Below are 23,721 nucleotides of genomic sequence, written 5' to 3'. Positions count from 1 at the left end.
TTACTAACTTAAGCATCAGAGCAACTTTTCCGGGTTAGCCACCCTGAGTTCTCTGATCTTATCTTGCAAATTCACCTAGATCGCTGCCCGACTGGAAGCCAGATCATCCTTCAGTGGGAAGCATTCAGATCGCGCAACATCACAAAGTTTGAACATTTTGGTGTATGGTCCATAAAAATGCAAAGTTAGTTTAATTTTGCAATGATAATTCCAACGTTCAAAAAATTGTTATGTATCGGCCGATATGTATCGTATCGAGCCCTTCCCAATACAACCCCTGGTCCGAGCCTGGTTCAGAGGGTAGCTGGAACTTAAACTAACCTCTCTGAACCAAAATCGAAAAAAAAGTAAAAGTAAAAAAAGGACCGATACTGGCCAAGGTTCAAAAAAGCGTTACATATCGACTCGTATCGTATCAGGCCCTTCCCGATACGCCCCTACAGGGGTTGCATCAGGTCAGGGCTTGGCTCAAAGAGCAGCCGGGACATAAATCGGCCCCTCTGAGCCAAAATCGAAAAAAATAAGTAAAAGTTAAAAAAAAGGACCGATACTGGCCGATACGCCCTACCGACGTATCGACCAGTATTAATACTTTGAACCTTGGATAATGTTGGACTCTTGCCAAATGATTTTTAGTTGTGATTGGTGTAAAGACTGGAATCCACCTTTTTTTTTGTTTTTACATTGATCAATCGAGTACAAAAATAGATGCAAACTTTGCTCTCATTGAACACAAACATGCCTTAAAATTCATAACTATTTTCATTTTGTTAAATTGTTAACATCCACCCTACAAGCCTATTGTGTTTGCTTATCTACCTCACTTTCTTCTTTAGTAATACTAAAGGGAAGATCTTGAGGCTTGGGAGGTGTTGAGAAATCCAAACTAAAAGCTATTTTGTAAGAAGTTCTTTTTGCTTCTCAAATTACATCTGGTCACATTATCATCTATTCTAACTCCCTCTATGTTGTACAAACGGTTCAAGATAAATTCTCCTTGCCATAGTCCAGTACTCATCTTTTGTTAAGGACCAAATCTGCTCTACCCTAGTTTGTATATGTTTCTATTTGTTTTATACCTAGAAAGTTTAATCTCCTTGCTCATCTTGTGGCCCAAGCTACTAAAGTGCATTCACATGATTTATTTTCTTTTGATCTTTATGCAGTTTGGCTACCTAGTGTCCAGAACTTTGTAAATTTCTAGTTCTTATAATATAATCTTTTTAGTTATGAAAAAAGTGTTATAACTACAGATCCTAAGCCACCTTGGGTGAAGATGCGTGTTTGGAGGGGACTAGCTATTAGCCTACGAGGTTTCCTCCATCTCCATCACAATCCCACCACATGATATGATCTAAGGTGGCGTTTGATAACTTTGAAATCTGAAAAGTGAAAAAAGCTATTGTTTAGGTTTAAAGTTTGAAATTAGCATGGATGCTTTTATGCTTTTTAGAGGCTCTAAAAAGATAATATCGTTTGTGTTGGAACAAATTTCCATCATCTAAAATGGTTGGATTTTACTATTTTACCCCTAAAAACAAAATATTTGCTAAATTTGAATTCAAATTAACCCTTGTATTCATTGAAACAAAATAAACAAGTTAAAGGCAATCAAAGCACAAAAGTGGACTTAAAAAATGAAAGATGGAGCTTTTTGGAATAATCAACTTAAAATAACACCATAAGATTTTAAGAAGAATCTTGGCATCAATTGTCTTAGAAACCTATAATCACAAGGAAAATAAACAACCATCCAACACAATCCATTCAAAATCAGAGAATGAACATTAGCAGCTTAGAAATTACTTCACCAGTTCAATGGACGTATAAAAACTTTTAGTGCAAAGATAAGTGTTCTCTCTGACCAAAGAGCGGTGACATTATATTGTATACATATGTATATAACCTAATAGCGTCAAATTCTTTAGAAGAGAGGCTTCTTTTGTTCAATTGATGTTGGTGTCATCCAAATTATCCTCAAAAGAGTTGAAGAAATCGACATCCACATGACGTTGTCTGACCTGAGGTGTAGCTGAGTCAGACACCAGGTCAGACACACAGAAGATAGTCCTGTCAACTTGGACGGAATCGAGGTGGAAGGATGAAGTGGTGCCCCAAGTATCTACATGCAAAGGAAAGTCAAAGGCCCAAGGATGAGGTCCCGGAAAAGGCACTTTGGCGCTCAAGTTAGTAACAAAGGGTAAAGTCAGTTGGGATGAGCTGTTAAGAGTGAGTTGGTCCGAGTCGAAGAGGAGATATGAGAGCTAGAGAGTGGAGGAGCTCAGAGATACCCAAACCTTTGAGAGGAGATGTCTTTAAATAGCTGAGTGTCGTGGTTTACTTGGATACACTCCTTGCATGGTTCTAGGGAAGAGGTTGCTCATGGAGGTCTTTAGAAGGCTCTGCCTTCCCTAGCAGGGGTGTCTATTCATAGGAGATGATGTTTGTCTTTATCTGCTGACATGGCATTGGTACTTATTTGTTGACGTAGGACTAAAGTCTTTGGCCACAAAGGCATCCACGTGGCATCTTCGACCGACTGAGGCACGGCCCAAACATCACAATTTTGTTGCTAGTGTTGGCAATACTCTTGACCATTGGCCAACATATTGAGCAGGTTGGCATCGTTGATGCCCATCATCACTGTAGAGCTGTGGTTGTCCAAGTCCGTGATGGCTTCATGATGAATGGTGCAAGGAAGCAGAGGAAACAAGAGAAAAGAAAAGAAAATGAATGGTGTAGAATGAATGCCAGTACAATGTTGGAGTTGTACCAACATAAGAAACCAATCAACCAAAAACAAGAGGAGCCATTTCCCTTTTGAGAGGGACATCGATGTTAGGGTTTGAAATGGGTATATTAAGGGGTAATGTTGGCCATTTTTGGAATCTGAAATGCGTCTTAGCGCGTTATGTTAATGGGCGAGCTCTTACCATCTGAAATGCGTCTTAGCGCGTTATGTTAACGCGTCTTAGCGCGTTTTGACATATCTTTTTTTTTTGGATTCGTTGTTCCATAAATTCAACGAACATCACGAGTCTTAGAAGCCAAATGCCTAAGAACCGCAACACTTAAGTTATATTTGGTTTGAAGGAAAAGGTAGGGAAATGTAAGAAAACCTTTATAAACCTTTACACACACATGACAATAAATATATCTACTGTCTTACAAACATATTTAGGATTATTGTTTTTCAAGGAAAAGTGTACATTCATTACTTTAGACCGTAAATAAAAGAGTACGTCAAATTCTCATTAATACAACTTATTTGTAATGATTTATCCATTTAGGTGAGCTTGAATCCACTACACTTTATTCTTACTATGAGTGTAGTCGGTGTAAAATGAGATTTCAGATTAATTGAATTTGAAAGCTGTTTGAAAGGTTGTAAGACCAATCAATTTGTTCCATGCCAGTCATAAATGCAAGTGAGGCCAGAGGTCCACTAGGAAAAGTGTGCAAACTTGCTTATACGCCCAATTATGCGAATCCTGTGTGTAGTGTATATTATTAGTTTTGCACTTATGATTGGCCATACAACTAAGTCCCCATACTTGTGTTCTCACTAATGAGAGATTGACAACTAGGTCCCCATACTTGTGTTCTCACTAATGAGAGATTGAGTGGTGGTTGGTTGCATGCACTTTATTATTGGCATGGAATGAATTATATTATACTTTCAAGGTTCACAATTTTGTCACAAAATATAGGACTATATTTGGAATTTTGGGGTTAGTCATGTCTCAAGGGGTAGTTATATATGACACATCGGACTATATCGATACTTTGAACCTTTGACACTTCTTAGTAATAAATTGGTCACTAAACCTAGGGGTTTAACCAAACTGTGAGCATATATTTGAAGCTGAAGCGTTCCTTCAATATTTGAAGTGTTTCGAATTGGTTTTGGTATATATATAATAGAATGCCACACCCTTAACTAAACCATTTTGTCTACCTAAAACTTAAAGAAAGAAAAACTAATCAAATAGCAACACTGAGACGTGCTGTGAGGAGATGAGATAATCCAGTTTTAGATTTCCCTAAAAGAATTCAGTTTGAGATAGAGATATTCGAAATGGACAATTTTTTTGGTTATATTGAAGGGCTCAACAACGGGGGATGAGATCCTAAGGGCCTGTTCCTTACCACTAGACCTGTTTACATGCAGGGTTCGGGTCGGGCCTTGCCTTTACATTAATAGAAAATGTTCAGGCCCGAGCCCGAGCCCGAGCCGACCCGACCATTGGGCCTAGGTCTTGAGACCGAGCCCGGCCCAACTATAAAGCCCGAAGCCCAGGAAGTATAATATAAGACCTCAAAACATAAAAAAATAATGAAAAGTCTCATTATTATTTAAAAAAAATAAAAATATTATATATATATATATATATATATATATGCTTTTTTATTATATACAATATTTTTTATTAATATAATACATTATCAAGTTGGGCTCGGGCTGGGCTTTTCTAAGAAAGCCTGAGCTTGGCCCGAATAAAAGTCGGGCCCGATATTTTAGGCTCGAGCCCGAGCCCACAGGCCTGACATCTTGTCCAAGCCTGACTTAGATCAGGCCGGGCTACCTGGCCCATGAACAGGTCTAATTACCGCTCATCTCTTAATGCTGAAGAGATAATGTGCACTTTAGGTTTTCGGAGGGTTCGTTTGCTCAAAATCTTCAAACCTCTGAATTTGTACTAACTTGTACTAACATTTCATCAATCAATTGGCATTATAAATTAAATTTCAAATTTATCCCTCCCTTTATATTTGTATTCTACTTCTGTAACACACCCATCTTCTACACAAGTCACAAGGGTACCCATTTCGCGGGTGACCCATATCGAGTATGGCTTTTAATAATAACTAGTGGGGACCCGTGCGATGCACGGGATTTGCTAAGCAAAAGTTAAATAATAGAAAGGGTCATTTACTAAAACACCCCTTATAGTTTCATGGATTTACTAAAATCTACCCTATAATTTTTATTTTACTAAAACACCACTTATAATTTGCAATGGCTTTAATCAATCTTCCATTAGATGACAAAGGAAAATGACAATGTTGACCCTAATGTTCATTTAAATAAATTTAATCAAATAAAAATAAAAATACCAATTTTACCCCTAATAAGACACGAGTAACCACCCTATTGGCTATATTTGGTCAATTTTGTTTTCTATACAAAAAAGTGTTAAGGGTATTTTTAGAATAAAAAATCATAGGCCTAATAGAAAAACAAGCACTTCTTAATGAAAGGTTTATTAAGTAAATAAGTTGTAAAATATATGTGACATTTTAGTAAAATGAAAATTATAAGGTAGGTTTAAGTAAATATGTAAAACTATAAGGTGTGTTCTAGTAAATGACTCTAATAGAAACACATAAGAGTATGCAATTGTTTTATATTTTTAACTTTTTAAATAATTAATAATTATTCATATTTTATATATTACTTATTATAATTTTTATAATACAAAAATAACAATAATTAATTTCAGTTAGATTTATTCATCAAAATGATGAAACCGATCAACCCAATCCACTTGACCCTAGTTGGTCGGTTTTCTAGTATTTTAGGTTGGCTTTGGTTAAAAAATTTCCCAACTTGACCAAGTTTGATCGATTTTGCTTTGGCCATTTGTAAACTGACCAAAATTGGATGACCTGACCATTATTACTATTTTATATTTTTAATATAGAAAAATGAGAAATTTTCCATATTTCTTAGTCTAAAATGTTTTATATCATAAATGTATTTTTTAACAATTGCACCGTAATTTTAAAAATTTAAATCTTTTGAACTGACTAACCAAACCAAAAAATCGACCCAAATCGATACAACTAGAGTGGGCCGGTTTTCACAACTGGTCAGTTTGTTTCAGCTAATGAACTCCCCAACCTGATTAGGTCAATTTGGTTGGCTAAACAACCTACAACTGAACTGAACCAATTCATGAACACTCATAATTTCAGATAAATTAATAGTCTCATCTCTAATAAATAAAAATAATTTAATCTCTAATAATTATTGAAAATTTATAGAAAAAATACCCAATTATTGAAAATATATTGATAATGAAAAAATACAATAAGTAATAAATATGTATTAAATTAGTCAATAAATAGTATAATCTCAAATAATAGTTTAATCTCTAATAAATGTTAGTCAATAAGTTATAACAAAAATACAATAAGTACAATAATTAAAATTAAAAAATTTCAATAATAATAGTTTAATCTCCAATAATTATTGAAAGATTTCTATTAAATAACAAAACAAAAATAAATTTATCACAAAAAATAATAAAAAACTACTGAAATACAATAAATATTAATATTAGTATATATAATTATATAATAAATATATATTAAGAGTTTAAAATTATTATTGATAAATATTAATTTCTATGAAATTTATTTTCTCGAATTATTAATTGATATAAGCAAATTTAGTTATTTACAATATTATGTACAAATATTAAATTATTATTAAAGTTATTTCATTATTAATTTTGCAAAATATTAAATTATTATTATTTTCAATATTATGCTATAATTATTTTTCTACTTTTCAGAAAAATTTTAAATTTATTACATATTTTCGTTATTTTAACTATTTAAAATCTAGTTATGTTAAATATTTAGTTATTTACACATTTAAATAATATGTAAAATATTTAAAATTTTTATTTGAATTTTATTTATTTAAATCTATTACATATTACTAAATATTTTGTTATATAATTATTTATAACATTTTTTTATTTAAGATATTTATTTATTGAAATATGTAAATAAGATTTTATTTTTAATGTTAAATTTTTATTGTTTGAATAATATTTAAATTGATAATCCAGAAAAACAGAATTTAAATAATTAGTACATAATTTCGTGATATGTTTTGCAATATAAAATTATTTTTTGTGTTTTTAATAAATATTCTAAAGTTATTATATAATTTTTGGATATTTAAATAATTCTTAATTTTTTTTATTCCAAACTTTTCTTTAGATAGATATAGATAAAAAGTGGTGTAGAGGATAAATAGGAATTAGAGATAATTTTAGGAAATTGGACAAATAGTGGGGGAGGTAGTTTAGGAGAAATTTTAGGAGAAGAGATTATTTAGGCTATTGGGTAAGTGCATCTCATTGGTTGTTTCAAAAATGACATGGAATTAATAAAACAAAAAATTCAGAAAAAGAGAAAATTTCTAGACTTCTTTGTTTTAATATAATAACTAGCGGGGACTCGTGTGATGCACGGGATTTATTAAGAGAAAGTTAAATAATAAAAAGGGTCATACACTAAAATACCCCTTATAGTTTTATGGATTTATTAAAATCTACCCTATAGTTAGCATTTTACTAAAACATCACTTATAATTTGCAATGGATTTAATCAATCTTCCATTAGATGATAGTGGAACATGACAGTGTTGACCCTAATGTTCATTTAAATAAATTTAATCAAAAGAAAATAAAAATAAAAATACCATTTTTGCCCTTAATAAGACATGGGCAACCACTCTATTGGCTACATTTGTTCAATTTTGTTTTTTTATACAAAAGAAGTGTTAGGGGTATTTTTGGAATAAAAAATCATGGGCCTAAGGGCAAAACAAACACTCCTTAATGAAATTGTGGGCCTAAGGCCCCGACCTTGATTCTGAAATGAATCCCCAAAATGTTTTCAGATAATAGTATTTTTAAAATAAATAAAAATTTTAAATTATAAATAATGTTTTAAAAATCATGGGCCTAAGGGCAAAACAAACACTCCTTAATGAAATTGTGGGCCTAAGGCCCCGACCTTGATTCTGAAATGAATCCCCAAAATGTTTTCAGATAATAGTATTTTCAAAATAAATAAAAATTTTAAATTATAAATAATGTTTTAAATATGCTTTGATATATATAATATAAATAATATAATAGTATATTTAATATAAATAACATTTAATACACACACACACACACTCACATATATATATATATATATAATTGGGGTTGGGGTGGGGTGGGGACCTCAATCCCCATCGCCGACCCCGACCCTGACCTTGATCGGGGATTCCTATTAATCCTTGTTCCCGCCCTCACTCCACCAAAACAATTCCCATCCCCAGCCCCATTGGGCCAGGGAAGTTAAGTCCCCGTCGAGAATGGGGAAAATTGCCACTCTATATTATAATAATAATAATAATAATAATAAATTTATTTAATTTATTTTAATAATGGATTGTTATATAAATTAATTATTTTAATATATAAAAACAATTTTATAATTTGAAATAGTTATTTTAATAATTACAATAACCATTTCAGTCCTTATTTATTACTTAACTAATTAAACAAATTAATAATTATTAAAACATGTTAATATTTAACCATAGAAATAATAATTACATAATTATTTAAATAATATAATTGAAAAATCTTAATTATTTATAATTAATGTGATTATATTAATTTTTAATTAATTAAACATTCATACAAATATAAAAAATAAATAATTAATTACTAAAATAATTTATTTTTATTTATTTAATAATTAACTATTAAAATAACTAATTTAGTAAATATTATAAATTAAAATAAATATTTTTAATATCTTATTATATATGAATGATTATTTTATTTTATTCTCAATTATTTAATAATTATTATTTACTTATTTAATTTTTATTAAATAATTAATAAAATATTATGTACTAAATATCTCTGAATAAATAATTATTAATTGTTTTAATAATTTCATCAATTCTGATTTTATTAATTATTTTACATTCATTTAATGAATTATTAATTAATTTGTTAAATAGTTAAACAAAATTTTCATATCCAAGGTTAAAACGGTCATTTGTTATATTTTAGAATTCAACATTCAGATTTCAGAACAACATCTCTACATTCAGACTTCAAAACCAAGAAAAGCTCACCAACTCTAATATATCTCTTAAGGTAATTACAGTTTCAAAGGCATTCCGACTTCAGAATTTATTATAAGCGAACAAGCCCCAAGTCTCGTTACCACTAGTAGGAGATCTTACCAACCCGCCTATTTGATATGAGATTGAATCTGCTCCTCATATAACATGTCTCATACCAATCTAACAGCACATCGCAGCCGTGTGTTGAGAACATTTTCCATACATACTATTATCATTCTTGGGAAGATGTTCCCAATGCACGGCTATAATGTACTGTGAGGATGGTGTGAGGCACTTTCTCCGGATCTGGTCCTCTCATAACGCGTTACACCGATATCTCCGGTACTTATATCTTATTATTTACGGAAGATGTTTTCAATGCACGCCAAGATATGTACGTCGTTGTGAGGAGCAGATCCCAATTCTTAGCCACCACCCTAAAACTAAATGAGGCAGTCAGTGACTCGGGGTCAACTGGGACCCACTAACGGTATCTCTTCTCTCGTTATTTATTATCATATAAATCATAACGCAAACGACTAAACAAATCCCACCGTTCCGAAGCCTGCAGGTGTTCCCCGGACGCAAAATCGTAACTACTATCTCTCCAGACAGCTTGACTCTATTGGTCAAGAAACAACCCAAATCACCGAAATAAATTTTATTAAACACTCCATAAATCTATTAAATTCCACTTCTACGTCCTTAATTATCAATCTCTTCTCCCTCTCGCGCCCTCGTCACGTTCGTGGGTCTTCAGAGCATTGTCTTCTGTACGAATAGTAGGACTCAGGATTTATATTTTTGATTTTATCAAATTAGAAATAACACGTTTTTGATGAATTCGAGATTTTAGGGTTTGTTGTTTCGTCCCAAATTTTTCATCACAGTTTCTTGTTGTAAACAGAACTCCTTCAAATTTTATTTCATTTAAGTTTTCGAATGGAAAGGAGATCAGCAGTAGGATTCTCTCTAGGGTTTCCAGTGCTGTTTTTGTTGGTAGAGGTTTCTTTGATGTCGCCGGCGACGGCGAGGTTTGTGGTGGAAAAGAACAGCTTAACTGTGACATCTCCAGACAGCATAAAAGGTACTCACGATAGTGCCATCGGTAACTTTGGAATCCCTCAGTATGGAGGAAGTATGGCCGGGACGGTTGTATATCCGAAGGAGAACATGAAGGCTTGCAAGGATTTTAACGAATTTGGTACATCTTTCAAGGCGAAGCCCGGAGCGCTCCCTACATTTGTATTGGTCGATAGAGGAGGTACTTGTTAGCTTAATTCGGCAGAATTTTACTTTGTTTTTACTCTTGTTCAGCTTTGAGGTATTCTTTCTGCTATTTATTTATTTTTAATATTTGAGATGACTTTTAAATAGTAGAAAACAAGACTGGTGATGAGATGTTCAAATTACCCAGCTTATTATAATTCAGTTTCGAGTTCATTTTTTGGGCGGACTTTCAAAATATATGTACACAATTCACAATCATAAACCCCCTAATTAAAGGATACTGGTGGAGCTCTAGAAGCCACCACCAACAAGATGAAAGGCAAAAGTCAACAGATACAGTGAACCAACCTAATAATATACCAGGGTAAACACGATAAGTACTGCCGCAATCCCTATCAAAAAGAGATAAGTACTGCTGGAAAGGGCTACTAGTAGGATTCTACTTTGAGTTTGTTTCTTTATTCCTTCTGCTTCTGACCCTTCGATCTGTCCTACAAGTTCTAACTAGTAAGACTAATTTCAGATCCATGGTGTTTCATCTTGTTCTAGTGCATGTACTGCTGCATTCGTGCAATTTTGGGCTATCAAAATCACTCATCTGTATAATAGGTTTCTTGCACAATTTTCGTATGTCAATTAACCCCTTGAACCATGCCTTGATCTAGCCCAAACTGTGACATCATTTACCATTTTGCAAGTCTGAATAGGTCAAACTCAAACCAATTTTTAAATGGATAAACATCATGAACTCATTTTACTGAAAGGGACTAAGGTCTGAGCATGCCTTTCACCCACTAGATGATTTCACACTCCGCTTTGAAATGTTTCTTATGGACTAACATGGAAAGTTGAATCTGTAAGATCTCACAATGCTTAAATCTATAAGGGTTATCTTCTTATTGGCAACATTCAAATTTTGATAACTTAGATATTTCTTGCATTGATTAGATGAAATGAATTAGAATTTTAGTTAATCTAGAGGACCCTCATTAACCGAGATGTTTGAGTTTGAAGGAGGGGAAACTGAATTTGGGTTTAGAATATATATGCTATAAGGAACTGAACTCAACAGAGCCTTATTCTAATGGCATGGAGCTGACTTTAGGACCATTTTGTCAATCCACTTTATGTATAGGTCATATTCCTCTGTTGAGTCCTGCCTCTTCAATATCTCGCTATGACAACCATATATTCTTTGGCCTTCTTTGGCTCTTTTAGAATCCTCAACTTGAATTAGATTTCTCTATTTTACTAGTACAGTTGCTTTTCTTTTTTTTTTTGTACATGCCTAGGCCAGCTTTCTTTTCCTCATGTTATCACATATGCACTTGGTTCTGGTTTTGCCCTTTTCTAGTCTTACTAGTAATCTATCTCAACATCGCCATCTCCAGTACATTCACAATATAGATGTGTTGTACTTGATTGCCCAAAATCCTGCTCCATATAAGCCTCTTTGGAAGGAAAGAATCACTGCCCATGTAACATCCTTGGTCTTGCAATCAAGATTTTCAAAGGTAAGTGGGGCTAAATTGCTGAGGTGTAAACCTCAAATAGTAATCGTAAATAAGTTTCCCTCTTTTGGTTTAAGGGCTTGAGGGCTTCACATCTTCTAGTCTTACTAGTACTATGTTTTTGGTGCTACATAATCATTTCATTTAGGGTAAAATTGCAGCTATCCAATTTGTTTAACTTCATTTTTAATTTCTTTTCATGTAACGCAGATTATCATAGCTACACTGATAGGGGCTTGTTCCACTATATAATACATATGATGATCTTACGGGTAACATGGAGAACATTATCATTAATATTTTAGCTCTATGCAGCCATGATTTGCAACCACAGCACCACCTTTGTTGTCATTATCATTGTCATTAATTTTCCCAAGATTGCTTTATAGTTATGATCTTGTTCTTCTCCTCGGAGTTTGAGCTACTGGTTCTAAACATTCTGTTACTAAAGTATTAAGTATTAACTCTTCCCCCCTCTTCACCAAAGACAATTTTAAGGGATTAAAATACCTTATATTCCTTGCAGATTGCTTTTTTGCTTTGAAAGTTTGGAATGCCCAGAACGCTGGGGCTTCTGCAGTGCTTGTTGCAGATAACGTTGAGGAACCATTGATAACCATGGATTCACCACAAGAGGATGGCGGATCTACAAAGTATATTGAAAATATTACCATTCCATCTGCACTTATTGACAAAAATTTTGGCGAAAAGTTGAAGAAGGCACTCAGTGCTGGGGATATGGTCAATGTTAATCTTGATTGGAGAGAAGCTGTTCCACACCCAGATGATCGGGTGGAGTATGAGTTGTGGACCAATAGCAATGATGAATGTGGGGTTAAGTGTGATATGCTGATGGAGTTTGTGAAGAATTTCAGGGGTGCGGCACAAATACTTGAACGAGGTGGTTATACCCAATTCAGACCCCATTATATAACTTGGTATTGTCCTCAGGCCTTCACATTAAGCAAACAGTGCAAATCCCAATGCATTAACCATGGGAGATATTGTGCACCTGATCCTGAACAGGATTTTAGCCAGGGTTATGAAGGGAAGGATGTAGTTATTGAAAATTTAAGACAACTATGTGTATTTAGAGTAGCAAATGAATCTAAAAAGCCTTGGATCTGGTGGGATTATGTAACTGATTTTCAAATAAGATGTCCCATGAAGCAGAAAAAATACAATAAGGAGTGTGCTGATGGTGTCCTTAAATCTCTAGGTACATTTTTATTGCTTTCTTGGATTCTAAGTATATCAATTATCATAAATGGAACACTTATAATTTGCAAGTTGCATCTGGGCAGGACTTGATGTCAAACAAATTGAGAAGTGTATGGGAGACCCAAATACTGACTCTGAAAATCCTGTTTTGGAAGAAGAACAAGATGCCCAAGTAGGTCTTTCTTGCTAGTGCAGTTTTTTTCTACAACTTTTTTAGTGGTTCTGCAGCATCTTTTAGTAAATCAAAAGGTCACTATTGGCAGTTATTTGCAACTTTTGGTCCTATTTTTATTTATGCAAACTCTAAGGTGAGAAGAAATGTTTCCTTTAGGTTGGAAAAGGATCAAGAGGTGATGTGACTATACTGCCTACCCTTGTTGTCAATAATAGACAATACCGAGGTCAGTCTTAGAAGTTTGAATTTCTTACTATAAGAACATTTAGACTGTGTCAGGTTTTAAAATATGTATGTGCAGGAAAACTAGAGAAAGGTGCTGTCTTGAAGGCCATTTGTGCTGGTTTTGAGGAAACTACTGAGCCAGCTGTTTGTTTGAATGGAGGTGAGCTTTAATTATAAGTTTTGGGCAAATTTTAAAATTTTCAACTCCCTCAAGTTCTATGTTCATTAGCAACATCTGTTTTGAGCTGGGTTTTATTTTGTGTAGATATAGAGACAAATGAATGTTTGGATAATAATGGTGGTTGCTGGCAAGATAAATTGGCCAACATCACTGCCTGCAAGGTAGTCCCCCCACCCCCACTGCAGCCACAGAAAAAAGATCTCCACATATCTAGTAATTTATTTATCTCCTTTATTGCTAACAGTTGCTAAATTTATTCAGGATACATTCCGTGGAAGAGTTTGTGAGTGTCCCATGGTCAATGGTGTACAATTTAAAGGAGATGGTTACAGCACCTGTGAAGGTCTCCCTCTCTCTCTCTCTCTCTCTGCATGCTTGGGGAAGGGGATGAAAATGAATACATGCTTATCACATATAGCCTTTTATTCATTTATGCATGTTAGAGACACTTGAACATTCAAATCTATTATCAGCATCTATGTCAATTTAATATCATGCAATTAGCTGACATTGCATTTGATCCAATTCTTTAAACTTTGGTCCATATGGAAGTTCATGGCAGGTCACCCAAACATCGTATATAGAAATTGTGAAAATTCTATAAAAATGTATGAAATCTATAATGAACGTTTAGAAAATATAAACTAAATATATAAAAAATGTAGAACTCATTTTATATTACTTTTGTTGCAAAAGATCACCAAACATTTTTTGTTTTAGTTGTTAGTTTTAAGTTTATAAAAACGATACTCCTTTTTTTAATTATTTTGTCACAAAACTCTTCTTCCTGTATTTTTTTTTTTTATGTCAATGGACTTTATGCTGTGGGTGTAATTTTTTTATTGGTAACTTATAACTATTATTGACGCTTCAATGTAAATTTGTACAGAGGGATTGTAGCAGATAATATTACAGTCCCATCTGCACCTTTCACTAGAACATTTGCTGATTTTCTAATCTATTGGAACAAGCAATTCCTCATGGATACTAGAGATCTAGTTTCTCTTAAGGTTTGCCAATATTTTCATGGCCATGCATTTTCTCTTATCATCCAGCCTACACCAACATCTGAATCTTCTTCAATTTACAGCCTCCCAGAATTGAGATTTCTTGCTAATTTGAGTCCTTGCATTAAAAGGGGAAAAAAAAAGCTCTAACAGAATCTCTCCTGTTGACCTGAACATTAATATAAAATCTCACTTTCTCTCCCCCCTAAAAGTTGCATGGATATCCAAGAGTGCAAAAGGAGTAGGAAAGGGGCCATGGTTTCAGCACACTATTTCAATGAAATTAGAGGAATCTTACCATCTATTCCTACTGGAATAAGATGGATCCTCAGAGGAATTAACTTGGTTTTTTTGGATGGGTGGTTTCCATTGTACATATTGTACATTGATGTACATCATGCCATTTACATTTTTTCTTACATGTTAAAAGATTATTATATGTTTTCTCAAGAAAAAAAAAGAGAGAATAGTGTGAATCTTAATTTGATTGTTGCTTTTGGGTAATCTGAAAGAAGCCACCTTGTGCCGAAAAAAAAAGAAAGAAAAAAAACAGAGCCAAAGGTTAGGCCTGTCTGTGCCCAGTCCACATATCCTAGGACCATATAGCTGGTACCAACATTGGGTAAAGGGATTTTGTGTTTTGGGTAGTCTAAGATCATCAGTTATTGTTGGAATCTTTAGAAACTGCCAAGGGTTCATTTTCATGAGCTTCTCAGGTCCAGTGGGGAAAGGTATTCTTTAAGGTCTGAGCTGTTTGTCTTATTGTGACCGGTTAGCTGTTTTTGACAGTAGATGGATCTTTTCCATCTCAGATTTCTCAATAAAAAGACTAGGGCATTTGCTTCCAGATGGTATATCTTGTTCTGGTGGATCTGCAGATCAGCTAATGACCTAGCAAATTCAGTTGAAAGAGGTGGGACTGAAGGCCTTTTTCATTGGGGGCACCAGGCCCAGGCTACATACTTCAGCTGTATTTGGCCTTTTACTTCTCTTCCTTTTCCTTGTTAATAAAATCTCTTTTGATTGTTGTTATGTTAAATGTTATTCATGCATCAGCTTCAGGTATTAAATGTTTTTATTCTTTTATAGCTTTAGTTCCAATGAAAATTTTCTTTTCAAGTATGCTTTTGATGTGCCATTTTTTCTAGCATCTTATGGTCTTGTATTGCACCTATTTTTCACATTGCAGCAAGTGGACCTGGACGATGTAAGATAAATAATGGTGGTTGTTGGCATGAAACTCGAGATGGAAAGACCTTCTCTGCTTGTGTGGTTGGTGATAGTCTTTGCTAACTTTTTTTCCTCCTTATATGGTCTAGTATACTCACTATTGTCATTATCAGGATGTTGAGAACAGTAAGTGCCAGTGTCCTCCAGGATTTATAGGTGATGGTGTTAAGAGCTGTGAAGGTAAGAGATCCTGCCTTGCCAGTATCTTCTGTTCTAGACGTATGCCATAAAAAAGAAGAAAATGAAAACAAAAGAAACAATTACTTTTTTTCTCTATAAGTATGATAAATGTGAGATTTACCTTAAGGGACCCAGTAGACATGGTAGCTAGAATCCAAGTGCATACATGACCTAAAAATTGACATGAATGCTTAGTTGCATACACATCCTACAGCACATTTTATGCTTCAGTAAATATACAGACATATATCAACTGTACCATTTTTTTGCTGTACACAATTGCTGTTTATAGATCATTATCATGATCCATCTGACAGATGTAGTGAATCCGTTATGAAATGCAAGTTGACTTAGCAGCTTTGCAGATGGATAAATTGTAATTGCATTGGGATATAGTGTAAAGAAGCTAAAACACGTTCCAAGTTTAACAATTTTTTTTTCCCCTTTTTGTACCTTATTCTTGCTACTGATAGATATTGATGAGTGCAAAGAAAAGAAAGCTTGCCAGTGCCCTGAATGCAGCTGCAACAATATATGGGGTAGCTATGAATGCACTTGCAGTGGAGAGCTCTTGTACATTAGGGACCATGACACCTGCATAAGTGAGTATAGCAATTTTACTCTCTCTCCTATGCGTGTGCACACATATACATACATGAGTTTGCATAATATTTACGAATTCACATCTGTTCCCCACAAACGCCCCACAGCACATCCCAACTGTGTATTGGGAACATCTCCCACTGACAAGTACGGAAGATGTTCCCAATGCATGCTGAGATGTGCTGTGCAGCGTTTGTGGGGTGCCCTCTGTGAGGCGCAGATGTGAACTCATTAACCTGCATGAATGGTTTTATCTCAAGCTTTATTGATCCACATAGATGTATCCATAAAGTTGTACTTGTGCTGTTTTATTTGATTCTCTTTATGATGATCTACAGGTAAGAGAGCTAGTGAAACAAAAACTGCATGGACTGCTGTTTGGGTTATTTTTATAGGATTGGCCATGGCTGCCGGTGGAGCATATCTTGTTTACAAATATAGACTAAGAGTAAGTACAAAACACTACAATCCCCTAATCCTAAGAGATTTCCTTGTGGTACGCTTGTGTTCAGATGGGCATTAATTTTTCAGTCATGCTGTTATAACTTTCTCTTGATAGTTTGTTACTTAAATCTCTGATGTTATGCATGTATAACTGCTTGAGGATAATCATCTTAATTATCTCTCTCTTTCTCTCAATATCTATATGCGGTTACGCATATGCACAAAGAGGTGATTAAAATAAGCTCTGCCAAATCTTTATCGTTCTGTTTTTTCTTCTGTTTCAGTCGTACATGGACTCGGAAATCAGGGCTATAATGGCACAGTACATGCCACTAGACAGTCAAACAGATGTCCCAAATCATGCAAGTGAGGATCGGGCCTGAAAAGGGGGCCTCCCTTGTTTTTGAGTCCTGGATGATGCAGACATATGGTGTTCTCTCTTTATTCCATCAAGAATGCAAGAATGCTTCTCTTCACGTGGAGTGGCCTCAAGTTCTATGAATCGGTGGATTATGAAAGTAAGACAAGAGATGAAGAGATGGTCCTTAGATTTAAGAGAAACTTACTAAAATTGGGTGCGAATTCTTTTGGGTGGTGGATGGGTGAATGGATTGTATGTAATTAATGGAGTCCCTGTCCCTATTAAGATAGATCGGGTATCCTCCAATTCAAAGAGAAATTATGTAATTCACGTCTAAATTTTCTGGGGCTGAACCTGTCTCATGTTAACTAAATCTTCCGCATTTGTCCTTAAGATTTAAGAGGCCTTGCCCGTTTCAATGGCAGTTGGATCAATTTGTGGGTAGTTATATCATTATGTATTCACTTGTGCTTAAAAATTCCTGCTTGTAACGAGTCAAAGGGGTTATAAACTTAGAATGATTTTGTTCTTAGAATTTTCACAATCATTTTATTTTTATTTTTAGCGTGGATGTATCAAGTGATATTTGTACGGCATAAGATGGTAACTTAGTGTATGCAGAGCAATGCTTATTGTTGAAAATCTACTCCCAAAAATAACTGCGAGACATAGGTTATGTTATAGAGTCTATAGACATAATGGTTTTCTCTTCATTCCTCTTTGAATTTTCAAAGAAAGCCATTTTAAAACGAGAAACTTTTCTGTTCGGTATTGAAAAGAAACATATGAATGGTGCGAGGGCCAGTAGAACATGAAGAGGCATCAAATTTTCAAGCTTTCACGTTATCAAATTCAATTCCTTCCTAAAAGTGTCAGTGTTGTCAACACTGCAGCAGATACCCATCATTCGTTCACCAAAAATTGCCTCAAAATCGTCATTAGATTGCAATACATATATGCCTGTTAAAATTTTCTAAAAAGCAACTGAAATTCCGGCAATGAATAACGATTGTCTGAGTGATCCTTCATGTTTATTTAATCGATTTATATATTTGAGTTCTTTTCTTTTTTGTCTTCTGTTTTTGTAGTATCTGTGTTACCATGAAGTTGTTATGGTCCCGCACGTAGGATTTCGTCACGGGTCGGTCCACGGTGTGAAAGTCCCCTACTTCCCCTTGCGCCTTCCCTTGCTTACAGACCCTATTACGGAAACCCAATGGGTGATTTGTCCAAGAGACCACCCGAACTCTCCTTTGGGGTGATTTGTCCAAGAGACCACCCGAACTCTCCTCATTCTTTTCTTGGCTGGAAAACTGAATAATGTTTTATTTCAATTCGTAGCTCCTTAAATAGGAGATTACAGAAGAAAATTCCTAATTAAACTCAAACTCCAACTTGAACTCAAACTCCTAATTACCTACTCCTATTGGTAACTCACTCTTACTTAAGATAAGATAAGGATGAGATTAAGATAAAGCTAAGGGATAAAGGATAAGATAAGGATAAGGTAAGCTGGCGGCGAGTTGGCTTGATGTGTCCAGATAAGGGTGGGCCCACCCCCATGAGCTGTCGTGTGGGCCCCGCTCTACTGCTGCTGCCGGGTGCGTGCGCGCGGCTCATGGTGCCACTGCCGCGCGGTGCGTGCGCGCAGTGCTGCTGCCGCGCAGTGCGTGCGCACGCCTCAGGGTGCCGCTGCCGTGCATGCGCCTCATGGTGCTGCTACCGTGCTGCTGCCTGGCGGTGCGTGCTGCGCCATGGTGCCGCTGCCATGCGGTGCTGTGTGTGTGCGCGGTGCGTGCTGGCGTGCAGTGCGTGCGGTGCGCGCTGTTGCCTGGCGGTGCGTGCTGCGTGCCATGGTGCTGCTGCTGTGTGGTGCCGGACGTGTGCATGGTGCGTGCTGCCGTGCGGTGCGTGCGGTGTGCGCTGTGCCTGGCGATGCGTGCTGCGCGCTATCGGCGGTGCATGCTGCAGTGCTGCCAGGCGGTGCCCACTGTTGTGTGGGCTGCTGCCTATGACTGCGCCGCGGTGCCTTGCCGGATGGTGTGACCATAACATTACACCCCTCCCGGACTACGAGCTTGTCCTCAAGCTTGTGTTTTGGATACATGGCTTGGGATTCTACGAATGGATCCAACGACTGCACACAATTTCTCAGTCCAGCAACAGTTTGAACAGCAGGGACTGCCCCATCTCTCTGTGCGTCACGCTGGATTATTTGGTGCCGATCCCAGCCACCTTCTTTTGTTTCCCGCTCCCAGGCATAGCCATGGCTTATAGTGACTACACGCTCTGCTGCACTCAGGCCAGCCGCAAGGACATTGAAGTGTTCCCTACCTCCTGGGTCATATAGTTTGAAGTAGTTTTGTGGAAGGTCCACATAACAGAAATCACGTACTGGACCATGACCCCGTTGTGCTCTGTTGTGGATCACAAGAATGCTGTACCGGGTATGCTTACAGTAGAGGACCTCAAGAGTGTCCTTACCGAAGAGGACCATGCGTTTTAAAATATCCTCTCGGCCTTCCCCATATATTTTTTCCTCAATATTACAAAACATAGGGCTGTCCATGAACACAAAATCTATGTCAACAATATAAGCTTGGAAAAAAATTACCTCTATATCCTGCCCCTCCACCTTACATCTCTTGCGCACTCCTGTTTCTTGGATTTCTGTATAGTTACCATACGGTGGTGCCGCAACCATAACTTTATGTCCACGCTGAGCCAAGGCCTTCAGTAAAGCCCCAGCAACATTGCCAAGCCCACCTGCCTTCGTCAAAGGAGCGCATTCAGCAGGTTCTACTATAATGTTCGTGTCATCGTCCCTGGCCAAAAGAGGAGACTTTACAGTTTCATCCTCCGTGCACTGATCCTTGGAATTAACTACGGCTGTAGGGGCAGCGATCTGTTGTTCGCTGCATGCCTCTACCCAGTCCGGACGACGTCTGTTTGTGTTGGCGATTCCCTCCGGACTCATTTCTTTATTGGAGAGGAATGCTTCCAGCAGGCGTCGCATCTCCCGGACGTCTTCCCTGACTTCACGAACCTCCATGCTGGTTTCTGCAAGTTGGTGTTCCAGTTCGTGGACCTTGGAAGACAACTTCTCCATATCGCCCATGACGTTTGGCTCTGATACCAATTGTTATGGTCCCGCACGTAGGATCCCATCACGGGTCGGTCCACGGTGCGAAAGCCCCCTGCTTCCCCTTGCGCCTTCCCTTGCTTACAGACCCTATTACGGAAACCCAATGGGTGATTTGTCCAAGAGACCACCCGAACTCTCCTCACTCTTTTCTTGGCTGGAAAACTGAATAATGTTTTATTTCAATTCGTAGCTCCTTAAATAGGAGATTACAGAAGAAAATTCCTAATTAAACTCAAACTCCAACTTGAACTCAAACTCCTAATTACCTACTCCTATTGGTAACTCACTCTTACTTAAGATAAGATAAGGATGAGATTAAGATAAAGCTAAGGGATAAGGGATAAGATAAGGATAAGGTAAGCTGGCGGCGAGTTGGCTTGATGTGTTCAGATAAGGGTGGGCCCACCCCCATGAGCTGTTGTGTGGGCCCCGCTCTACTGCTGCTGCCGGGTGCGTGCGCGCGGCTCATGGTGCCACTGCCGCGCGGTGCGTGCGCGCAGTGCTGCTGCCGCGCAGTGCATGCGCACGCCTCAGGGTGCCGCTGCCGTGCACGCGCCTCATGGTGCTGCTACCGTGCTGCTGCCTAGCGGTGCGTGCTGCGCCATGGTGCCGCTGCCATGCGGTGCTGTGTGTGTGCGCGGTGCGTGCTGGCGTGCAGTGCGTGCGGTGCGCGCTGCTGCCTGGCGGTGCGTGCTGCGCGCCATGGTGCTGCTGCCTGGCGGTGCGTGCTGTGCGCCATGGTGCTGCTGCCGTGCGGTGTCGGGCGTGTGCATGGTGCGTGCTGCCGTGCGGTGCGTGCGGTGTGCACTGTGCCTGGTGATGCGTGCTGCGCGCTATTGGCAGTGCATGCTGCAGTGCTGCCAGGCGGTGCCCACTGTTGTGTGGCCTGTTGTGCGGGCTGCTGCCTATGACTGCGCCACGGTGCCTTGCCGGATGGTGTGACCATAACAGAAGTTGATACTGTGACGTTCTTTTGTTCTAATTTCTGTTTCTGGCCTTATCCTGTATGCTTGGTATTCAGACTTGAGTAAGAATGGATAAAGTTGAGTTGTAAAAACAAAATTAATCCAAGCATGCTGTCATGTCTAAATGGATTTGGAAGGAGTATTAGTGGAGGAAGGTCCCGTCCAAATATTAGCAAATTTTTTCTATGTGGAAAAGTTATTTATCCACAAAAAATAAATGTTTTATAAATCCTATATAAATCTAAAAAAATATATAGATATCTCAGTCAATAAAATCAAAATTCTATTAATGGACTTTCCTTCTCTCAAAATCTGAAAAGCAAATAGGCCCTAAATGAGCTCCGGTACTCCTCCTCAGAGAATGCTTCCACGGGCTCCAATCTTTCTACATAAGCCAAAAGAGAAAGGGCCTACTGTTTATCACAGTGTTAACGGTTAAGAGAATTTCAGTTTGCTCGATGCCTGACAAGGCAAAAGATGGGAGGCAGTCTTATACCCAGCAGCTCATCATCTGTATATGAACGTTTCACGAATTTCATGAGTAAAAGAGTCTGATTGGCATGCATGAGGCCGGAGAACAGCTCAGAGAGGGGCCGGGGGCCAGGTTTCAGGCAACGATCGACTAAAATAATGCAACCCTTGAAGTTGAATGATCTTAAATGCTTTAGATTTTCTTAAAAAACACAACTGAGCTGGGTAGAGTGTCTAATGCCAATCATTTAGAAGGAATTAATTGTGATTAAGTAGTGAATTAAACAAACAATTAAAAGGAACGAGGGTGTGAGAAGAAGAGGCGTAAGACCGGTGAGCATTTGATTTATTCGGTTAAAAACCAAATTGAATAAATGGAAATAAAAAGATGAAAACTGAACCGAAACCAAATTACAAGAAAATCGAAATAATCGAAACCAAAATTTTCGGTTCGGTTTTCGGTTAAAAATCAAATTTAATTAATTAATTTATATATATATATAATATTATATATTATAACCTATAATATATATTATATATTATGAAATTCAATTTCATTATAATACACTATATATAATATATTAATATATAAATATATAGCATATTATATATTATATATTATATGTTATATATTGTATATTATATATTACATATTATATAATGAATTTCGTTAATTTGGTTTTTTAGATTAATCGAATTTCTAACTCTGAAAATCAAAACCAAAAACTGAAATTCCTAAAAACCAAATTAACTGAACCGAATTACCCAAAAATCGAAAAAACTGAAACCAAAATTTTTGGTTCAGTATTTCAGTTTTAACTGAATAATGTTCACCCCCAATAAGACTCACATTCAGGCATTGGGAGAATGTGTGGGGGAAGGGGGGGGGGGGGGGGTCCTCCTAAGCCCTCAATATCAAAGTTTGAGGGAATTTTGTTGCAAGAATAAAGAAAGATGGTCGGGATTGATATGTCATCCTAAGGCTTCATTGGCTTTTGGGAAAGTTACTTATCTGGGTAAATGCACTTGGGTAAGTATTTCTTAGAAAAAATCTATCCAAGTACGTACATTTACACACGTTCTTTCATTTATTAAGTAAACAAGGCAATGATTGTTTAAGCCATAAAAATCCATTATTAAAAGAGTCAATTTTGTCCCATCCAAGTGTTGACAACTTTCTCCTAAGTGAAAAAATTAGGTATCATTTACCAGAGTAAATGATATGAAGGTTGTGTTTGGAAATGATGCAAATAGAGTGTAAATCTCGATTAAGGGTAAATTTGCACTCTAGTTCACTTTTGCCTGTGTTTGGCAACATTGCATTTATGCACTGACAAATGACATAAAACACATTTTCCAATGCATATTTACATTGATAATAAGATGTAAAAGTACATCAATAAAAAGAACGGAAAAGTACAGATGGGTCCAATGCAGATTTCTGAATTCCCTTGCAGATCTATAACCATTCAAAATGTCAAAAACTATCACTTTATACACCAATGCCTGCCCGTGAATTGGCATCAACTACTGGCATCCACCCCAACTGTATTTTGGGCCTAAAGATTCTAACCCTGGGCTGAATCGTCATCCGTTTGGTAAGAAGGTAAATTTGTCAGTGCAAAACTAACCCAACTTTGCAATTTATGTGGGCTGCTTTATAGTCTATATATTTACATTCACACTTATTTACATTGTTTGCAAACACATAATTTTTCATGGACCTCAATCTGAAAAAAAAAAATCTTAGTATCTTGATCAATGAGAGTTAAAATCCCTTTACCAACTTTCCCTCCTCTCAAAATAAAAAAAAAGAATGAATCCTAAAGGCCTGCAA

General features: G+C 36.6%; 1 protein-coding gene across 1 annotated transcript; it reads left to right on the top strand.

Annotated features, from left to right (window-relative positions):
- The first annotated feature begins 9,480 nt into the window (after nucleotides 1–9,480).
- On the top strand, nucleotides 9,481–17,797 carry LOC104611623 (vacuolar-sorting receptor 3-like). Its single transcript, XM_010278759.3, has 12 exons — nucleotides 9,481–10,199; nucleotides 12,203–12,895; nucleotides 12,981–13,069; nucleotides 13,229–13,298; nucleotides 13,374–13,457; nucleotides 13,563–13,639; nucleotides 13,740–13,821; nucleotides 15,675–15,757; nucleotides 15,829–15,895; nucleotides 16,369–16,497; nucleotides 16,837–16,946; nucleotides 17,227–17,797. The coding sequence occupies exons 1-12, from the start codon at nucleotides 9,878–9,880 to the stop codon at nucleotides 17,323–17,325; spliced, it is 1,905 nt and encodes a 634-aa protein (XP_010277061.1). The 5' UTR covers nucleotides 9,481–9,877; the 3' UTR covers nucleotides 17,326–17,797.
- The last annotated feature ends 5,924 nt before the right edge of the window (nucleotides 17,798–23,721 follow it).

The sequence above is a fragment of the Nelumbo nucifera genome, chromosome 1 (genome assembly GCF_055504915.1).
Source record: "Nelumbo nucifera cultivar China Antique chromosome 1, China Antique-T2T, whole genome shotgun sequence".
Taxonomy (NCBI): Eukaryota; Viridiplantae; Streptophyta; class Magnoliopsida; order Proteales; family Nelumbonaceae; genus Nelumbo; species Nelumbo nucifera.
Note: the sequence above shows the minus strand (reverse complement) of the source record. Positions and strands in the feature narration are given on the sequence as shown.

Coding starts and splice junctions, on each gene's coding strand:
- LOC104611623 (XM_010278759.3), top strand. CDS start 9,878: ATGGAAAGGAGATCAGCAGTAGGATTCTCTCTAGGGTTTCCAGTGCTG. Junction 13,299..13,373: donor CAATAATAGACAATACCGAG/GTCAGTCTTAGA, acceptor ATGTATGTGCAG/GAAAACTAGAGAAAGGTGCT. Junction 15,896..16,368: donor TGGTGTTAAGAGCTGTGAAG/GTAAGAGATCCT, acceptor TGCTACTGATAG/ATATTGATGAGTGCAAAGAA.